Raw genomic sequence first — 20,307 nt, 5'->3', positions numbered from 1 at the left:
TGATACGGGGAGGATGGAATTTCACTTTTCCATGAAAGCCGGTCAAACAAAAGAGGCACAGATTTTTCTGTCTAAACATAGGTCCACTCTCTTCCTCTCTGTTGTTTTGACATCCAGATATAAGATTCCTTCACGTTTCCAATTGCTTCTGATGGCCAGGAATAGCCCTTCTCAGGGTCTTTTTGACAAAAGAGTAGGACATTAGTAGAGAACATATTTTTTTAGCCTTTGAATACACCGAGCACACGTTTTACACTCAGATAGCTGACATGAACACAACACAGAATCACAGGGCTGTTAGGGACCTTGAAGGTCTTCTGGTCAACTTCCTGTTCAAGGCAGGAGACCTTAAACCATCTTGGTCAAATGGTCATCCAGTCTCTTCCTTAAAACCTCCAGTGATGGAGCACTCACAACTCCAAGAGGCAAGCTATTCCATTGATGGATTGTTCTCACTGTCAGAAAATTCCTCTTACTTCTAGGTTGGATCTATTTAACAGATTCACTGATTACTTCTTATCCTGCCCTCTGGGTAGACTCAGAAGTTATTCATTACTGGATTTTGTTGTTAATTGTGAAGTCGTGTCCAACCCATCGCAACCCCATTGACAACGTTCCTCCAGGTCTTCCTGTCCTCTACCATCTTCTGGAGTCCATTTAAGTTCACACCTACTGCTTCAGTGACTCCATCCAGCCATCTCATTCTCTGTCGTCCCTTTCTTCTATTGCCCTCAATCTTTCCCAGCATTAGGCCCTTCTCCAGTGAGTCCTTCCTTCTCATTAGGTGGCCAAAGTATTTGAGTTTCAACTTTAGGATCTGGCCTTCTAAAGAGCAGTCGGGGTTGATCTCTTCTAGGACTGACCAGTTTGAACGCCTTGCAGTCCAAGGGACTCGCAGGAGTCTTCTCCAACACCATAGTTCAAAGGCCTCAATTCTTTGGCGCTCAGCCTTTCTTATGGTCCATTACTGGATTAACCATGTTCTAATAAACTGAGGAAGGGCAAGAATCAACCAAGGAGCAGTTACCGTGACAAACACCAAAGTTCTGAACTGCTGGTTGTTGGTTACATGGTGACCGAAAGCATTCTTCGCGTACGGTAGCATTCATATCTTAGACTAGCTTCCAGTTCTTCAGTCACTTTTTAAAGAACTGTTTAGGGAACATTATTTCCCAGTGAAATTAGCCAAAGGGAAGATTGCTATTCTCCCTCCCTAAAAAAAAAAAGCCCCCCTAAAAAAAGGGAACGAACCCTTCCCTTCCCCAAAGTCAGTTTTAATTTTAAGAAAGACCTTCCAAAAAAAAATGGGTTATAGGTTTTCCTTAAAAATAAAATGTGCTTAACTTCTACCCGAGCTGCTGGCCCAAAGAGAGATGTTGAAGTGAACATCTCCATCTTTTACTGCAGACAAGAAACTCACTAAAATAGATAAATAATGAATGTGTCTTGGGATCTCCATAGCTAGTTTTGTAAGACGCAAGGAAAAGGAAATGTGGGACGCTCTATATTTTATATATATATATATTCATGAATCTTTGTTCAGCAAAACAAAAACATCCCTGTGTGTGTGTGTGTGTGTGTGTGTGCGCGTGTGTAGACAAAACATACATGTTAAGTTTCTGTTCTCTCAAAGTGCCAGCCCAAGAAAGCAGAAAGGTAAGCTTATGAAGACATACCTAATTTGCTGTGATGAATTGTGTGCATGCTTCAGTGATGAAAACTGCAGCTGAGACCTATTATATTTAATGATGAGACGCAGTTCCTAGGAAAACAGTCAAGCATAGATGGTTTGTCTGGACAAGCAACCTACTTTGGCTGCTCTAGCAGCTAACACTGGTCTCGACATAGGACCGTAAATCAGCCTGGGGTCATGGTGGTAGGTTATGCTGGTTGTTAAGCAGGTCGTCGTTTGATTGACCTAATTTTTACATTATTTTTTTTTTTTTTTTGGGTGGCAGTGGTTAAGCAAATGCTTCAGTTGTTGAGCCATCCCACGTGTTCGTAAGGTATGTTTTTTACCAATTGTAAATCAAGGACTAACAGTGGCTGTTTTAGCCATCAGGGCAGAATAAAAGGAAACTATTCACTTGAGCTCTTTTAAGGACATCCAGAAGTGAATTTTTGACTCATCTACAGGCTGTCCTCGATTTAATGACTACAACTGAGTCTAAAATTTCTGTTGCTCAGCAAGATATTTGTTAAATGAGTTTTGCCCCATTTTACGACCTTTCTTGCCACCATTGTTAACGGAATCACTGCACTTGTTAAGTTAGCAACCTGGCTGTTAAAGGAAAATGGTTTCCTCCATTGACTTGGCTTGTTTGAAGGTTGCAAAAGGGTATCACACGATCCCGGGACACTGGCGTTTTCTGTTTGGATCAGGAGCAGTGAATTCCTATGGTTTTTCCAGATAGCTTTTCAATCACCCCTCTGTGAATCTTTTTTTAAATGGAGATGCCAAGTCTTGCTTGGTTTTATCACTTACATGCTTTGGATACACAGCTCCATTTTCCTTAAAACTGAAACGTTGCAAATTTCTATTTTCAGCCGGTTGCTTTTTTTTTTAACTCCAGGAAGTTCCTAATTAGTTGAAGGACCTCTGGTAACTTTAACCTACAGTTAGAAGCAATAATGTGAAATTTGCAAATTGTGTAACGAGATCACCAAGAGCCATGCAAGGGAACAAACTGCTGCTTTGCAACGATTGTCAGGCAGTTGAGTATTGCTCATCCCATAATAATGTCAATGGAAGAACTGAAAACAGAAGGAGATTTCCCAAAATTGTAGCCAAGATGAGACTTGAACTCAGGAGTTTTGAAATAGCGCACCAAGGCTTTTAGTTCCTGTCCTACACTGATTCGCCTTGCTGTTTTGAAATTGGATATCCCGTATCGAACTATATTTATGCTGATTTTTTATGGCTGTTGTCCAAATGATGTTATTAACTAACATCTTGCTGATGGCTATCAGCAAGATGGTTCAGCTATTCTGCATACCAATTAAATGCAGAGAAAGAGAAGTGTCTTGGGATCTTAACCTTAATAGGACCCAAGAGCAATTTCACCCCCTCTGAAGGACACTTTAAGGTTCAATTTTTTTAAAAAAAAAATCTGTAACGAAAGAACTCAGAATAAAACAATTATGAAGGCGATCCTTTAAAGTTCACCATGGTCCTTGAATCGTAAAGATTGGAAGTTTTGAAATAAGATGTTCCTTCCACGCCGGTTAAAATTGGGGCTACCTCAAACACATTTTGATCTTCATAGTTGAGCAAAAAATGGACATCCGTGTGACCTCATGATTGCAATCAGCCTATTTACAACTCTATCATATCACTTCTTCTTTGCAAATATAGCTGTGGTTCAAGAAGTCCTCATTTGGTGACCATTTGAAATTACAAGAGCACCGAAAAATTGACTTAGGAAAGTTTTTCACCCTTACAACGGTTTTTCACACTTACAACTGTCGCAGCATCCCCACGATCATGTGGTCAAAGTTCTTGGCAACTGGCATGACGGTCGCAGTGTTCCCTTTTGCGAACTTCTGACAAGCCAAGTCAATGGGGAAGCCAGATTCACTTAACCATGTTACTAATTTAACAACTGCAATTATTCACATAAACAACTGTGGCAAGAAAGGGCGTAAAATGGGGGCAAGATTCACTTAACAACCATCTCACTTAACAACAGAAATTTGGGGCTTAGTCACCTGGTCATTAGCACTCTCTCTGAGAACCCTTGAAGCCACTTGGAGGCTTATCTGTGCTCTCAGGGTCACCTGAATAGTGCAAATGGGTGTGGAGCCTTGTTGGAACTGCTGAAAAGACTGTGTTGTAAACAGAGGAATAGGTGGTGGTGTATCCCTCCCCCTCTACTGAGAGAGGGCTGTTCAGTGTTAATGTAGATAGCTTCCAACTGGCCTCAACAACTCTCAGAAAATACTAATGACCAGATGCCTGCAGGGATTATAAATCCTTCCATTCTCCACCATTCAGTCAGAACCGAAGCAGCTTCTTGGATGAGAAGCGAAACGTCTTCAAACAAAAACAAAAACAAGTCCAACTGCCTTTCAAAAATGCACTTTGGGGACAACCAAGGTCCTGGATAACTGAGAACCTCCGTAGATTTTCTCCACGTGTTTTTTTTTAATTGTATGCATGCATCCGAGCAGTTTTCTCTTTGCGAAGGCTTGCTTTTTTCTTCTCCGTGTTAAATACACCCATCGTCAGAAAAGGGATGAACCGGACTCTCGACGAGAACACATTCCCCAGCGTGTACATTTTTATCGCATACCTCCATGGTAGGATTTGCAGGAAGAGCGAGCTGTGTCTATGCCACTGCGTCTGGAGGCTCTGCAGCTCGGGCCAGACATTTGGACGTTTATGACAAGGAGCTGCACATTGTCTGTTGGCAGCGTCCGTGCCTGCCCATCTGCTGGGATGGCAAGGTGCCTGCATCAAAGTTGTTTGGACCTTTGCCCTGGAGGCATAAAATGCCAACCAGCAATAGGTTTCAATGGGCAATCCTGCAAGTTGGCTCTCCGTTCTTGTCTCTTTCCCATTTCTCTTTCGAGTTGTGAAGCCCTTCCTGATGCCAGCTCTGCTGGATTGGAAAACCTATGCACTCCAGCACACGTATTTGGGCGCGTTTCCACAATTTAATCTGTGATTTCCACCTGGTTTTCTTCTGTCACACCCGCCCTCTTTCTGCTAGGATCTGATAGAATTCCAAACGATGTATGGACATGTAAGTATAATAGAAAAAAAACTACTAAAAACGTTGATCTCCGAGACTAAAAATTTTATTAAGAACTAAGCTTTCGTCAGCAGCTGCTGTCGTTGTCAAAGTATAAGCCAGGAACTGGGAATGCTCATCCTTATAGTCTTTGGGAAGCTTAAGATTTAGACAATGAGCGTATTATAGGTCTGTTCATCCCCTGCATACCTACAATTGGCTGCATCTTGTTTCTGCTGTGCTAACATCTGTTTGAATTTTACTGCTCTGCCTCTCCCCACATGCCCCGCCCACCTAGAACAGTTCGTCTTGCAGAGCCCAGTCGTTTGACGTCGCCGCCTGACTATTCTCCCCCCTGTCTTGCTTAGGTGTATCCCCCACATGCAGTGCTGTTGTTCTAGCTTGTTTTTTGTCTCGGAGATCAACGTTTTTAGTAGTTTTTTCTATTATGAATATACCCGGGACTCACATTTTTAAAATAATTTTAGACATGCAAGTATCTATTTCTAAATCAGAACAGCTCCATCAGTGGCACGCCAAGCAAATGGATTATCTTGCAGAGGGAGCACTTGCAGAAAGGTGTTATTTTCCTGAAAATTGATTTTTTTTTACAACTACATGTAGTAGTCCTTGACTTACAACAGTTCATTTAGTGACCGTTCAAAGCTGAAAAAAGTGACTGACGGCCATTTTTATACTTATGACCATTCCAGCATCCCCACGGTCATGTGATCAAAATTCAAACACTTGGCAACCAGCTCATATTTATGATGTTTGCAGTGTCCTGGGGTTATTTTGCACCCTTCTGACACACAAAGTCAATGGGGAAGCCACTTAACAACCGTGTTACTTACTTAACAACTGCAGTGAGTCACTTAATAATTCTGGCAAGAAAAAGAAGTAAAATGGGGCAAAACTCACTTAACAAACACACTTAGCAAGATTGTGCTTGTAAGCTGAGGACTCCCTGCATAATTTTTGGGATGGTCTTTCAGCCGTTTCCAAAAATCAACCAAAGTCATTGAGGTAAGAGCCATCAAGGGCTATCTTTAACTCTTCTGATCGTCTAAAAGCTCAACAATTCACTTTTTTTAATGCAGATCACAGAAAAAGAGCCCATGGGAGACAAGTAGTCCTCACTTTATGACGATACAAATAAGCCTGGAATTACGACTGTAAGTTGTGCTGGTTCTTAAGTGAGTCATCATGCAAACTGGCCCAATTTTATGAATTCTTTTTATGCCAGTTACTAAGCAAATGTTGTGGGTTATTAAGTAAACCCATTTTTTTTCATAGTGGAGGTTCTGTTCTAGCTGTAAGTCTACCTGCGCTATTTTGCAGCCTAATTTTGAGTGGTTTATTTACAAAGTTGGGTATCGGTTCAACTCTCTAAGCTAAATTCAAAAACTGATATGTGCAGAAGTTTAAAAAAGTGAATTTAAAAATTAATCATACAGACTGGGGAGGGGGGAACCTTTAAAAAAAACCCTTCCTTCTATTGTAGCCCTTTGACTCTTCTACACTCCACCCTGGGTAAGGGGCTACAATGGAAGGATGGGTTTATAAACCATTCAAATATTCTCTAAAGGCTTTGAAAATTCTAGAGAAGCAGAATGCTTTCTAACATATGAAGAATTTGCAGCCAAAAACATACTAGAAGTGAAAGTTAAATGCCTAGAGCAATGTAAATTTTTAATTAATGTTAGTTATAATTATCTGATGGTGCCTGACTGAGACTCAGCAAAAGGGTTGGAAGAGATTTTATTTTCCTTGTAATTTATTAGCTTTATAACTAATAATAATTAAAAATTAAATAAAATGCTCCAAGCCTCTTTGTAAGAATCGTCTAAAAAGAAAATTGGTTACACCAATTCTTATCTCCTTCTAAGAGCAAAATGACGTATGTTCGGGTTTTTGGTTTTTTTAAAAAAAGAATATTAAAAGATAATGGATCTGAGGGAATCCTTCCTTTATGAAAAAATTGGAGATGGGTTTTAAGGGCAACTGAAACAGAAAACAGGGATCCTGCTTGCTTATGGAGCCTTCCAGAAATTATGTATGGAATTAATGCTTTCCATCCAATTGAGAACAAGTTGTGTGGTTTCTCTCCAAAAAAAACAAACAAACACAAGCCATCTCTTGAGGTGCAGTTTCTACGCCAAGCACAAATTGTAAACTACAACACAAATTATACTAATGAACAAGCTGCTATTTTACACCATTTGGAATTAGGAGGGAGTTTTTGCTTGCTTTTGTGCAAATAAATGGAGCCTCGGAACTGTTGACACCAGAATTGGGCCACAATTTTCAGTGATTCAGTTGGCTCAGTATATGAGAGCACTGACTTCTGCATTTGGATATATGAAACCTGAAACCCCAATATGGTCCCTAGAAAAGTAATACTTCATAAAACCAAAGCAGAACCTAGGTGCAAAAAAAAAAAAAATCTATGTTTTTCAGGGGTGACTCCAAATTCTCTTATATCTTTTTCTGGAGAAGAGTGGCTAAAGCAACAGGCTAGAAAACTAGAGACTGGATGTTCAAGTCCTACCTTAGGTGCGAAAGCCAGCTGGGTGACTGAGGGCCAATCACCAGGAGATGATGAGTCCTAGTTCCACCTTAGTCATGAAAACTGGCTGGGTAACCTAGGGCCAATCACTAGGAGATGGTGAATTCTAGTTCCCCCTTAGCCATAAAAGCTGGCTGGGTGACTGAGGGCCAATCACCAGGAGACTGGGAGATCTAATCCTACATTAACCATGAAAGCTGGCTGGGTAACTTAGGGCCAGTCACCGGGAGATGGTGAGTTCTAGTCCCACCTTAGATGTGAAAACCAGCTGGGTGACTTTGGCCCAATTACCAAGAGACTGGGAGTTCTAGTCCCACCTTAGTTATGAAAGCCAGTTGGATAACTTTGGGTCAGGTACTCTCTCTCCCTCCCTCTCTCTCTCTCTCTCTCTCTCCCTCTCCCCTCCCTTCTCCTTCTCCTTCTCCTTCTCCTTCTCCTTCTTCTTCTTCTTCTTCTTTCTTTTCTCTCTCTCTCTCTCTCTCAGCTCAACCGACCTCACGGGATTGTTCTTGTGGGGAACAATGGAGGTGGAAAATGTTTCGGATGTGTTTGCAGCCTTGAGTTAGTTATAAAAATAATAACGGGGGGGGGGGATACAAATATCTTAATAAAATAAATAAACATTCCCCATAATATGCTATTTTGGATGGCTCTTTAGAGAAGGCTCCAACAATTTGGTGGTTTGATGTCCCTTCAACACTGAATAAAGACTGAATGTCCTGCCTCCCACAAACCATCAAACAAGAAAACACCTGGGCTAGGGAAGAGATGGCTCAGGTAAGAAGGAAGGAAGCCATTTCCTAAGGAGGAAAACACCTTCCTACTTACCTGAGCCATCCTTTGGCTATTCCATCCCTTGAGTTACTTTTCCGTGGTTGCCGTCATTTCAAAAGAAATGGTATGATTAGCAGCATGCAAGCAAGCAAACAGTAGGAACTAATCTTTTAAAGCAGTGGTTCTCAACCTTTTTAATGCCGCGACCCCCAACCAGTCGTAAGTCGAGGACTACTCAACTGGTGCAGCACCGTTTGCAGAATGGGACTTTTGGCGGGCTCAGCAGGGCAGAGACAGCCTGGACCATTCCTAGTGGCTTTTGAAAGCCAATAGAATTAGACTCTATTCAAGAGAGTCTATTCTATTGGCTTTCAAAAGCCAATAGAATAAACGGGAGGAGCACAGCTAAGGAAAAGGGGGGAAAAAATGGCGGACTGCGTTGTTTGGCGACCCCCGTGAAATGATCATTCGACCCCAAATGGGGTCCCGACCCACAGGTTGAGAACCACTGTTTTAAAGACAAATATTTCAGTGGTTAGGTGATGGCTCACCACAAAACAGTGGAGGGGGGAAGAGGTTCATAGTCTACTCTAAAAGTTCTCCTATCACATCTTTGCAAATTTCACCACACTCATTCACAATTTGTTTAACGCAGTTTTCAGATAATTAAGAAAGTCTGGGCTCACCCTTTTGATTAAAGACCCCGAGCGCTGTCTGTTTGCAAGAGACTGTCTCCGCTTACTCTTCCCTTCGATTTAAATTTTCTCAAAGGCTGCAAATCACTAAAATATGACAACAATGTCTAAAATTACTGGAACGTGTAGGCAAAAGGTGTGGGCTGTGCAAATGTCTAGCAGTTGAAGGCTCACTTGGAATTTTCCAGATTTTTTTGGGGGGGGGGATGAGTGATATACTGTACCAGGAATCTCATTAGAATCTATATTGATATGACAATCAAATGTAGCTTTAAAAGAGAAATCCCTTATAAACCAGCAAATGTTATTAAAAAGGCAGATGTGCTTTTGTGAGTTGTAGATCACAACAGCTTATAGCCTTTAATCGAACATTATTTTGGTAAGAAAAAGCTGCTACCAGAAGCGGTAATCTTTTTTTAAAATAAAAAAAAGTTCCCTTTTTTTTTAAAAAAAATCTTATAGCGCTCTCTGGCGTGCCAAAAAATAAAACCAAAATAGATATACAGAGGCTCGTTTATTTTGCAAGGATTGAATTCTGTGCAACAAGGTAAACAGATTGGGAACTCAACAGGATAAGCATAGGAAGATCACTCCCAACTCTTGACAAGAGCCACAACCAAGAGCAGTTCTGGATTATAACCTATAGCAGTGTTTCTCAATCTTGACAATTTTAAGGCATGTGGACTTCAACTCCCAGAATTCCACAGCCAGCATTGGAATTCTGGGAGCTGAAGTCCACATGCCTTAAAATTGTCAAGGTTGAGAAACACTGACCTATAGCCTTCATAATCTAGTTTAAAAAATAATCATACCCAACAGCAGAACTACAAAAATAACTAACATAAAAATAGCAACCCTGTGAAAAGCAAACACAACATTGCCTATTGAGAAGCAGATCTCATTCCATTAAAAAAACAACAACGTATTGTCTGTATTGGTTGGATAAGCCAAAATGCCTTCAACAAGCTAAGTTGAAAGAAGCTGACGAAGCCAGGAAGATCTAACTGGGGAGGATGGTCTTACATCCCAGGTGCTGCGTCAGAAAAAGGTCCATCTCTATATCATCCATCTATCCATCCATCCCTCCATCTGAGGGGATGTAGCATGGAAACTCCAAGTCTACTTTTAATACATGCAGAAGAAAAGAAAAAAAGTTCTACAGGTTGCCAGCGTCTAAACCTGATAGTTTTAACTCATTTTGGGGAACTGTTGAATTTAAAATAAAAGTTGAAATGAAATCATTTCTTCTCTTCCATCCATCAATCATGACGATAGCCATTTTCTAATGAAACCATCATGCATATTTCCAAATATGAAAAGTAAAGTTTTGTTCAAGATGAGCAGGATCCCTCTGAGTTTGCCTTCAAGGGCTCATCTGACTAAGGTTTTCTGGAAATCAGCAACAATATCAAAACAGTCATAGCTGTTTGCAGTATTTTTCTTGAATTCCAAGTGTTGCTCTAATCCTAGAATTTCCTAGAAATCTTCCACAAAAGTATTAATCAGGCCCAACCAGGCTTAGCTTCCAAGCCAGCAAATATTGGGCTGGTGCTCTGTTCCTTGCTGAGAATGTACCAGCTTTATCACTTTGATTCAATCAGAAAATTAACAAAGGCGCCGAGAAGATTATAGCTACAGGATAAACAGTACACTGTATTTTATAATAAACACTCTCATTCTCAAGGAGAAAACTGTTTGACAGTCCAAGACAGACAAACTCACTGTTTGCTAACATAGCTGGGGGATTCCCTATGGGGCAAACAGCAATTCATAATACGTTGTATGCACAGTTGCTTGATTATGGTTTCATTATGGAATCTAGTTAACTGCCACTTCCCCTAGCACAGGCATGTCAAACTCGTGACATCATGTGATGTCGTGCGACGTATCAGAGCTTTTTCGCCATTGCCGGCAATGGGATGGGCGCGGCTCTGGTATGATGAAACTGGCCAATGGGCCAGCAGTTTGACACCCCTGCCCTAGCAGATCACTTAATTTGTTGTTGTTGTTAATTGCGAAGTCGTGTCCGACCCATCGCGACCCCATGGACAACGTTCCTCCAGGTCTTCCTGTCCTCTACCATCTTCTGGAGTCCATTTAAGTTCACGCCTACTGCTTCAGTGACTCCATCCAGCCACCTTCTTCTCTGTCATCCCCTTCTTCTATTGCCCTCCGTCTTTCCCAGCATTAGGCTCTTCTCCAGCAAGTCCTTCCTTCTCATTAGGTGGCCAAAGTATTTGAGTTTCAACTTTAGGATCTGGCCTTCTAAAGAGCAGTCGGGGTTGATCTCTCCTAGGACTGACCAGTTTGAGCGCCTTGCAGTCCAAGGGACTCGCAGGAGTCTTCTCCAGCACCATAGTTCAAAGGCCTCAATTCTCTGGCGCTCAGCCTTTCTTATGGTCCAACTTTCACAGCCATACATTGCAACTAGGAAAACCATGGCCTGGACTATACCCACTTTTGTTGGCAGGGTGATGTCTCTGCTTTTTAGTAGCCATTTTAGATCACTTAGTACAGAGGTACATAACCTGAGATCCAGAGTTATGTGTAGTTCACCCAAGGTTTGGGTTATGTACAATCCTAAAAGAATCTCCCAAAGTTGTGACTGAACTATAATTTTTAACACATTAGAAAACACATAATTAAAGAGCAAGTGTGTTAACGCTGTTTAATTTTCATTACATGAAAAGATCCCGGTTCTAATGCTGCTTTTTATATTAGCAGCAATACTATTATGGGAAACAATCCTCAGGTGAAGGACTTCAATATTCAGTGAAGGCAGTCATAACAGATGACCAAATCTTCTATTGTAACTGGCCAAGTGACTACTTTCCAGGTGGATTTAGGTCACAGTTCTATTAGCCAAGAATCATGGTCAATAAGGATTCAACAGCTGTTCTATGATCCCAGCATCATTTGAGTGTAGGATCTGTTGAAGCGCTTAGCCTCTGCTTAAAAACCAAAGCAATTCCTTTTCCATACATGATTCTTGGGTTTTCTTGAACAAGATTTATTGAGAAGAAAGGGATGAAGTTATAAGGGTTACAGAAATGGAACTATTTCCTATTTGCAATCAATACTTGCTCAATATGCATTAGACCAGATTCTTCCTTATTTTCTTCCTTATGGTTTTTGTCAGTCTGGCCACTAAATTGAGCCTCCAATTATTTACTTAAGAGTAAATCCATTGATGAAAATGGGACTTATTTCTGAGAAAACAGGCAGAAATCCTTTTTAGTGGTTTCCTATGAATCGTATCCCACCAGCAAATTAAGCATCTGTAAGGAGATGGTTGAAAGAATTTTACAGCTAATTGATGAAGGATCAATTCTTCTTTTATACGAAAGTAGAGGGCTTTTCCCCCCTCTTCTTTCAGATTCCCTTTAAAATTAACTCAAGAGCCAACATGTTCCCATAGTCATTAAATGTAATCTAGAATTAGTGATAGTAAAATCTTTCTACTTGTGGATAAGTATGCTTCCATGAAGTATAGCAAATTATTTGCTTAGCAGAAATTTATCCTATTTCAGCTATTTTAAGTCCTCATGAAATCTCATCCTACAGCTGCAAAACAAAAAAGGAACAAGGATAAAAAATAAATAAACCATCCTTTCTGAACCACAGTCTTGATTTTTATCTGTGCCTGGTTAAGGACTGCAATAAAGTGATTGACTAGTTGTTGTTGTTGTTGTTGTTGTTTTTGAACCCAGGATATTAAACGGCACAGAAACCAAGCTGAACCAAGAAAAAAAAAAACATCTGCCAACCATTATTCAAATATTAACAAGGTACAGTTAAAACTTTTGTAACTGATGCAAATGAGATTGCCGGCACAAGGTGAATGAACAGAGTCCCCGAGAGGCAGAATGAAGGCAAAATCAACAAAGTGAAAAGATCAACCCTTCCTTTCTACGCCTGACAGCAGGAGAGGAGAGACAACAGCGTGGGAATTGGAGGAGGAGGAGAAGAAGAAGAAGGAAAAAAATACACATATGCACACACCCAGCCATTGTTGGCAAAGTTTAAGCGCATCGCGTTTTATAGCTTCTCAAGCCAAGAGGCCGATAGGAAGCTGGAGTGATATCGGGGAAGAAATTTAAAGCCTATTAACATACAAAGAGTGAGCAGTGCCAAGAAAGAGAACGTTTGGGGTGATCTCTTTTTTTTAAAAAAAATAAAAAATACACAAAATGTTGGAATTTAGGAAGGAGGCAACACCGGAAGGAATAGAGGCATTTGCAAAAAAAAGGAATACTTATTCACCTCCAAGTAAGCACCTTGCTGAAGGTCAACTTTTGCCCTCTGGAGGCTATTTTAATAGCAACTAATCTAGGATCTACTCTCTGGGAGAGAGAAAAAAAATCTCCTTTTGCAGACAGCCAAAATCACATCTGTTCAGCCACAGATTGCTGGAACAGGAGGGTGCAGGCATCCAAGAGGGAGTGCCCGGAGTTTTTATGCCAAAGGCTGGCCTCAGGTATTTAAGAGCATCAGGGGAACCCAAACTGCAGCTGTCCCTGACACCCCTGCTGTGAAATGGTGAGTCAAGATTAAAACAACAACCACAAAAATAATCCCACTCAAAATATAACCTCCAGGAACGTAGAACTTGCAGACCTGCGGAAGGAAAAATAATGTCACCGGGTCGTTTGGGTTAGATGTCTATGGAGATCCTCAGTCATCCAGGTCATGGTTGTCCCAAAGGTGCTTTTTCAAGAGGCAGTTGGACTTTCTTGGGTTTTTTTCTTTGAAGGAAGTCCAGTTGCCTTTTGAAAAAAAAAATCACCTTTTATCATCCAGTATAAATCTGAGACATTGTTGTTAGGAATTCTTGAAAATAATGTTAGTAAAGAAGATATGTATTTATTCACTCATGTGGTTACAGCGGCAAGAATTGTATTCGCTCAAAATTGGAAAGCTACGGCTATACCTAGTGAGGAAATCTTAATTCATAAAATTATGCACTGCGCAGAATTAGATAGGTTAACTAAAAGACTCAAAAATCAGGATGAAACGGATTTTTTACCAAATTTGGAACAAATTTTATAGATGGTGGGGGAAAAAATATGGGAGTCATTGTAATGAGACAAGTTAAGATTGAGATTAGAGTGATGTTATTGTAAAGGGTTTTTTTTCTTATATTAGCAATTAATTGTGAATATGAATTGAGATGTATGTCAAATCTGATTTACCATGTTCAATGTTTTTAATTTTTGTTATTCAATAAAAAATATTTAAAAATAAATAAATAAATAAATAAAAGAAAAAGAATCACCTTTGGGGCAACCATGAACTGGATGACTGAGAATCTCCGTAGACATTTAGCTATGCACTTTGGGATGAACACCTTTTGAAAGGTGCGGGAAGATGTACAGATTTCCAGAAAACGTTGTAAGACTACAGGAACCATTTGCCCTTCGGTTTAAGATGGAGACAATGCAGACTCATCCCCAACAGCCTGTGCCCGTCTTCAACAGTGAAAGGACCCAGGGCAGAAACCATCCTGCAGCTAAGAAGGCTCCACACTCATCTGCACTCATCTCAGGTAAACCTCCAAATGGTCCCAATGACTCTCTAAAAGAAGGTAAATGACCAGCAGTCTGCAAGGAATATAAATCCTTCCATTTCCCGCCATCCGCTCCGAGCGAAACGTCTTCAAAGAAAAAAAAAAAAGGAAGTCCAGTTGCCTCCTGAGAAAGCACTTTTGGGATATGGGTTAGATCAACCCAACCCTGCCGTACGTGTTTGAATCATGATTCATCAGAGACCAATGCTGTTCACCAATGGACCTCAACAACAGGCTAGATTTGGGACAACCAGTAAAAGTGGCCATCACTGATCTGCATGGCTGAGCACCGGAAGAGATGGAAAAACAGGTGATGTTACCTAGTTTGGGTCATGACATGCCTGCAAGAAAACCACCCAGCTCAGAGAGCACCAAGGACCTCCAATTTCAAGCCTGAGCCACACATATTCTCCTTTCTTAAACCCATATCTGTTACATCATATCTGCAGATCTATCTGGTGGCCACGTAGGCAGTGCTCATGTGAGATCCTGGAGATATCAGCGGCTGTTTAGGCCACAGAATCTACCACCTTGCAAGGTGCAGAAGATGTATTTGAAGGTCCTCCAAAAAGGTGGCTGTCCAGCAAAGGGAAACTTGCTATGTCTTTCAATCATTGGTTATCCTGTTCTTAATGTTAAGGCATTTCTCATTTCATTTGGGATCTGGCTTTCTGTAACTTCTACCCATAGTTCCATATCTTGAGATAGAAAACAGGCATAATCTCTCTCTCTCTCTCTCTCTCTCTCTCCCCCTGTCTCTCTCTGTGTGTGTCTCTCTGACTCTGTCTGCTCTGTCTCTGTCTCTCTCTCTGTCTGTCTCTCTCTCTCTCTGTGTCTCTGACTCTCTGACTCTCTCTCTCTGTCTGTCTCTGTCTGTCTCTCTCTCTGTCTGTCTCTGTCTGTCTCTCTCTCTGTCTCTGTCTCTCTCTTTCTCTCTCTCCCTCCCCCATAGGGATGTGAAGAACCTCAAATCCAAATCCAAAATCTTTCCTCAAAACAGGCATGGATGCACATGATCCTCTGATAGATGCCTCCTTCAAGAAGCTGTATCCTTTCCATGGTTCCCACAGTAGTTGTGCAATCCCAGGAAACTGCACAATTAAGGAGGTGCCAAAGAGTGACAAACCTGAAGCTCTCATCTTGCCTTGTTCTTGACTTAATTGTCTACCTACTATGCAAGCCTGGGAAAACTCACAGCCACTTCAAAAAGGTGCAGACAGGTGTGCCATGCAGACTCATTCTTGCTCTGAGGCAGGGGCCTTCAAACTTGGCCCTTTTATGAGTTGTGGACCTCAACTCCCAGAATTCCTCAGCCAGGCACGCTGAGGAGTTGAAGTCCACAAGTCATAAAAGGGCCAAGTTTGAAGGCCCCTGCTCTGAAGTATCTTTTTGGTTTTGGACCTAAAGGGCTGAAGATCCCTACTTTTTCTATGTATTTGAAGAGTTAAATCTTCCATTACTTCCCTCAATCTCCAATCCTTTCATTCTTCTCATTTCCTTATTTTATTTTTAATCTCTTTCCATGTGTCTGAATCCTTCTTAGTGTGGTACCCAGGATGGGAGATCTGATCAGCAGCATCATACATAAATAGTTTCTGCTAAAACCATTTTTTTCCTAACAATTCATTTCTTTTGTTCAGGGTTTAGGATTTGTTAGTTAACTGAGCGAGATTTAATCACACGAACTGAATCCATAGACCAAAGTGGGAGAGACACAGGCTTCCCACCTCATCTGTGAATTGGCAGAAACAAGCCTTGGCTAGTCTTGTCCAACCTGGCGATTTCCAGGTGTGCTGAGAGTGTAACCGCCAAAATTCCAAATCAGTCATAGCTGTGAAGTCCAACATATATGGAAGGTGCCATATATGGAGATTGCCAGGTTGGTGAAGAATAGTTTATACATATGGATATTGCCAGACTTTGGTAGGTCAGTCCATTTCGATGTTAATTTTCATATATCTTGGCTCCATTTTCACATTAACTGCAATGTGCAAACATCTGCCAGACTTTTCCATTTTTAAAAAAGCAAAATGTCTCACTTCTCAAAGGTCTTTTCTCCTAAAGTTTGCTTTTTTAAAATACCTAACTGTCTGAAGCTTGGGTTGCACTGCAAAATCTGGTGAAATAAAACATCCAAATCCTGCATTCTCATCTGTGTGTTAATCTGGGAGCTAGGAAGACATCAGGTTAACTTGGTTTACTAATACAAAGTGAAGAGAAACGCTGAGCATGCCTCTGTGTAGCTTCATCCTTCTCCAGATACCACTGAATGAGACAGAGAAGGATTGCATTCATCAGGCTTGGTGTTGTGAATCTCTAGAGCAGGACTGTCCAACCTTGGCAATTTTAAGACCTGTGGATGTCAACTCCTAGGATCTGGGAGCCAAAGCCCACAAGCCTTAAAATTATCCAAGGCTGGACATCCTTGATCTAGAAGGAATTCCTCAACCCCCTCATCCACCCGTCTTTTTGAGTTTACATTAAGGATGAATGATTTTTTTTTCTGGCCCAGATATTATTATCATAAAAGCAAGTCAAGTTTGGTTGAGAAAGAGCTGGAGCTCAAACTAAAACTGATCTGATTTCACTTGTAGTTCACTTAAATTCCTTCAGTTCAGTTAATACGATTGCTCTCTCTCCCCTTCTACTTTTCATGGGTTCCATCCAGTGGTGGGATTCAAATTTGTGAACCACCAGTTCTCTGTGTGGATGCCGCTTCCAGAAGTCCATTCTGGCCTGGGCAACAAAAAAATCAGCTACTGGTTCTGCCAGACTGGTGCGAACTGGCTGAATCCCATCACTGGTTCCATCCAAGGACTTTAGAGACAACCTTGGAATCTCACATGAAGAAATCCAGGTTTACAGCTTTGGTTTCGGGATCCTTGCAAGTGTTTTCTCCAGCATTTCCTATTTGCCTAAATTTATTCCCATCAGGAAGGATTAGAATCGCGCCTTTAAGGAGGGGTTGTTATGCTGTTGGCTTCATCCTGTCACAACCGACTTCCCGAGCTTTGAACCATATCCAGTCTATAATATGAATATATAGCATTTTAGACGCTCAGGTAAAGAACCATTTGTGGTGTCAGTCGCTACACCTGAAAGAAAACCTGAATTCCAAGAGGGATGGGGAAGGAGAAGTGAAGGAAGAAAGGAAAGAACGGGAACATGATGGTAGAGTTTTTGTATGCTAATCCTTCCTTAAATTATTAAAGAAGGGGAAGAAATTATTTACATTGTGCTTCCATTGCATTGCAGTGCACACTGCCAAAAGAAATTCTCACAGCGAGTGATTAAACTTGTCGGGCCTTATTTATTTATGGCGCTTGGTTTCAGAAGGTTTTGAGTTTGCACTCAAGGAGGGGAAGAGAATTTCCTGTTATTACAGGAACAGAGAGCGGGAAGAGGAAGGTGGAGGGAGATTGTCTTGATACCCGCTTGCAATTAATTCATTTCTCACAGATAATCACAGAAGGAATTTGTACACAATCCTTTTCAGGAGAACAAAACAAAACGAAAGGCATACCTGCAGTTCAGTCTGGAAAAAGAACTTCTGCGGACACTGTGAACAATCATAAATTTTGTCCTCTTGTCCATGGACAGCAAAGATATGTTGCTGCAATTTATTTGCCTGTACAAAAACTAAGGAAAAAAACGGACAGAAAGAAAGCAAGAGCAAGGTCAGAGATATAGAAATGGCCATCATAACCAAGAACACTGTCTTTGAATGGTGTCTATATCTTTGATCATGTCAAGACTACTAACATTGGATGTTCTTGCTTGCCATATATGAAGAAGCAAACCTGTTTTATTTAGCCTGTATAGACTTCTAGAGTTAAAGCAGATAATACTAGCCTAGTGGATGGGAAAATATGCTAGCTAACCATAACAATATCTGAGCACAGTATTGCCAAGGTCAGCTGCAACGGGAGGGGCACTTCACACTTCACATTAATTGGAGAATGTGATTGATAACTGTAAAATGAAGGAGTGAGTTATGCCTTGTCACGGGAGATTGGGGAAGGGAGGATTCAGTTTTTGGCTTAAGCTTTGCATGTGCCGAAGCTATGCAGAAATAAAAAGATTCTTTAAGGTAAATAAGCCTCAAAGTTCTTTGAAAAGCTGCTTCTTTTCGGAACCATGACAGATCAGGCATAAACATGACTTCAGCACACTTGTTTTTTACAGTGAACTGATCAAAATAGGTTGTCTTTTAACTTGTTTTTTTTTTTTAAAAAAAATAAAGCACTAAGGGTCAGAGCCGAAATAACTTAGATTCACATCGATAACATTGGATCCTGCGTTTGCTTAACTTTGTTTGATTGATCATGACACTACTGGCTGTTTTCATCCAGAACATGCTAAACAAAAGGCCACCACTAAAACCACTGGATAAATTATTAGGCATAATGGTGCTCAGCCCAAAAAAACAACGGACAACTAACAATTGTGTCTCTTTACATAATGGCGGAAATCAGTCAATGGACTTTTAATTACAGGTTGCACATTTTTTCATATTGATTTCAGTGGGACTTTTATGATGAGGATTCAACCCAAATGTATGTCCTCTTCCTGAGAGTCTAAAATTAAAATCTACAGAAAGTTCAGTGCAGCTAAGGAGAGCTAAAAAAAAAATCAGTTCCATGGCACCTGGCCATCTTTTTTAATTTTAGGAAAAAAAAAACCCCACAAATAAGCAAGTTTACCAATGCTAAAACATCATATGAGATATTTGTGTCTTAGTAACAGTTCCTAACTCACTTTATGTAGCCTGTTGATGGTTTAGCGTTGCGTGTTAAGCAGATCATTATGGCTTGGGCAGCAACCTGAGGTAGTATATCAAATGGACATCGCTGACATGTACATTAAAAAATAAGGTCTCAAGTTTGGATAGGGCACCCCATACTGCAATCATCCCTCACTAGCTGGGAATTAGGGGTTTTTCATCCAAGATATTTGGAGAAGAACTGGCTCTGTTCAAGCTAAGAAAGTTTGCAATTCTCATTTTCCACACTGAGAGCAATCTCTGTTTCACACTGTAAATCAGGACTTTTCAACCTTTTCACCCATTGTACCACTTTTAGGATATGGCAACATCCGAGTACCACCAGTCACTTAGCAAGGTGTCAAAAACTTGATGACCAAAAAAAAGGGGGGGGGAGTAATAAAGTACAGGTAGTCCTCAACTTACAACAGTTCGCTTAGTGACTGTTTGAAGTTACAATGGCACTGAAAAAAGTGCCCCCCAAGCCACAGCCGAGCAAGACAGCTCTCAGCGGTGCTCTTCCTCCTGTCCAAGGTTTTCATTGTTGTGAGCATTTCTGTTGAGGATTGGCAGCAAGGGTGGAGTGGGGGGTGTTTGGTTTTTATTCCCCCCGTCTGCTGGGTGGTTGCAGCAGGTTTTGGTCACTTCACATGTCCCTGGGACACTGTGACCATCATAAATATGAATCAGTTGCCAAGCATCTGAATGTAAATCACAAGACCCTGGAGATGCTGCAACATTCCAGCTGATCGGCGCTTCTTCTGGGCTCAGCGGAAGCACCAGGATCAGCGCCAAGCTCCAGCTAGAGCCTGGCGCTGATCCTGGCGCTTCTGCTGAGCCCTGACAGCTCTGCAGCTCCAGCCATCTCTTGCTCAGGCTTGTGCAGTGCTGCCACCGGTTCAGCTCATTCCCCTCCCCTGCTACCACTTTTCTAGAATGGTCACGTATCACCTGCCAGGTGCCAATGTACCACAGGTGGTACCCGTACCACTGGTTGAAAAGCCCTGCTGTAAATTACTCCACCTATTTAGAAACCATGTTGAAAGATTTGAGTCCATGATGGGAAAAAAGAATGCCCTAAAATGGAAAGCACAAGGGTGGGAAGGAGATCTTGTCTTCCAGGTATCTCTAGTTTGAAAAAAGGATATTCTATCACATGCCACGATTTCTCTCCCCCTCCCACACCACACACATACACACACACCCTT

General features: G+C 41.2%; 1 protein-coding gene across 2 annotated transcripts in view; it reads right to left on the bottom strand.

The window, feature by feature from the left end:
* Nucleotides 1-20,307, bottom strand: part of ZNF423 (zinc finger protein 423) — a 259,669-nt gene that overhangs the window by 13,874 nt on the left and 225,488 nt on the right. For both annotated transcript variants that reach the window (XM_039352432.1, XM_039352433.1), the window contains one exon: nt 17,861-17,976. In XM_039352432.1, the coding sequence (XP_039208366.1) occupies nt 17,861-17,976 (116 nt within the window). The remainder of the gene's footprint in view (nt 1-17,860; nt 17,977-20,307) is intronic.

Source organism: Crotalus tigris, unplaced genomic scaffold (genome assembly GCF_016545835.1).
Source record: "Crotalus tigris isolate CLP2741 ecotype Arizona unplaced genomic scaffold, ASM1654583v1 scf7180000018432.44079421565:4894166, whole genome shotgun sequence".
Taxonomy (NCBI): domain Eukaryota; kingdom Metazoa; phylum Chordata; class Lepidosauria; order Squamata; family Viperidae; genus Crotalus; species Crotalus tigris.
This window is presented reverse-complemented; position numbering and strand designations above follow the sequence as displayed.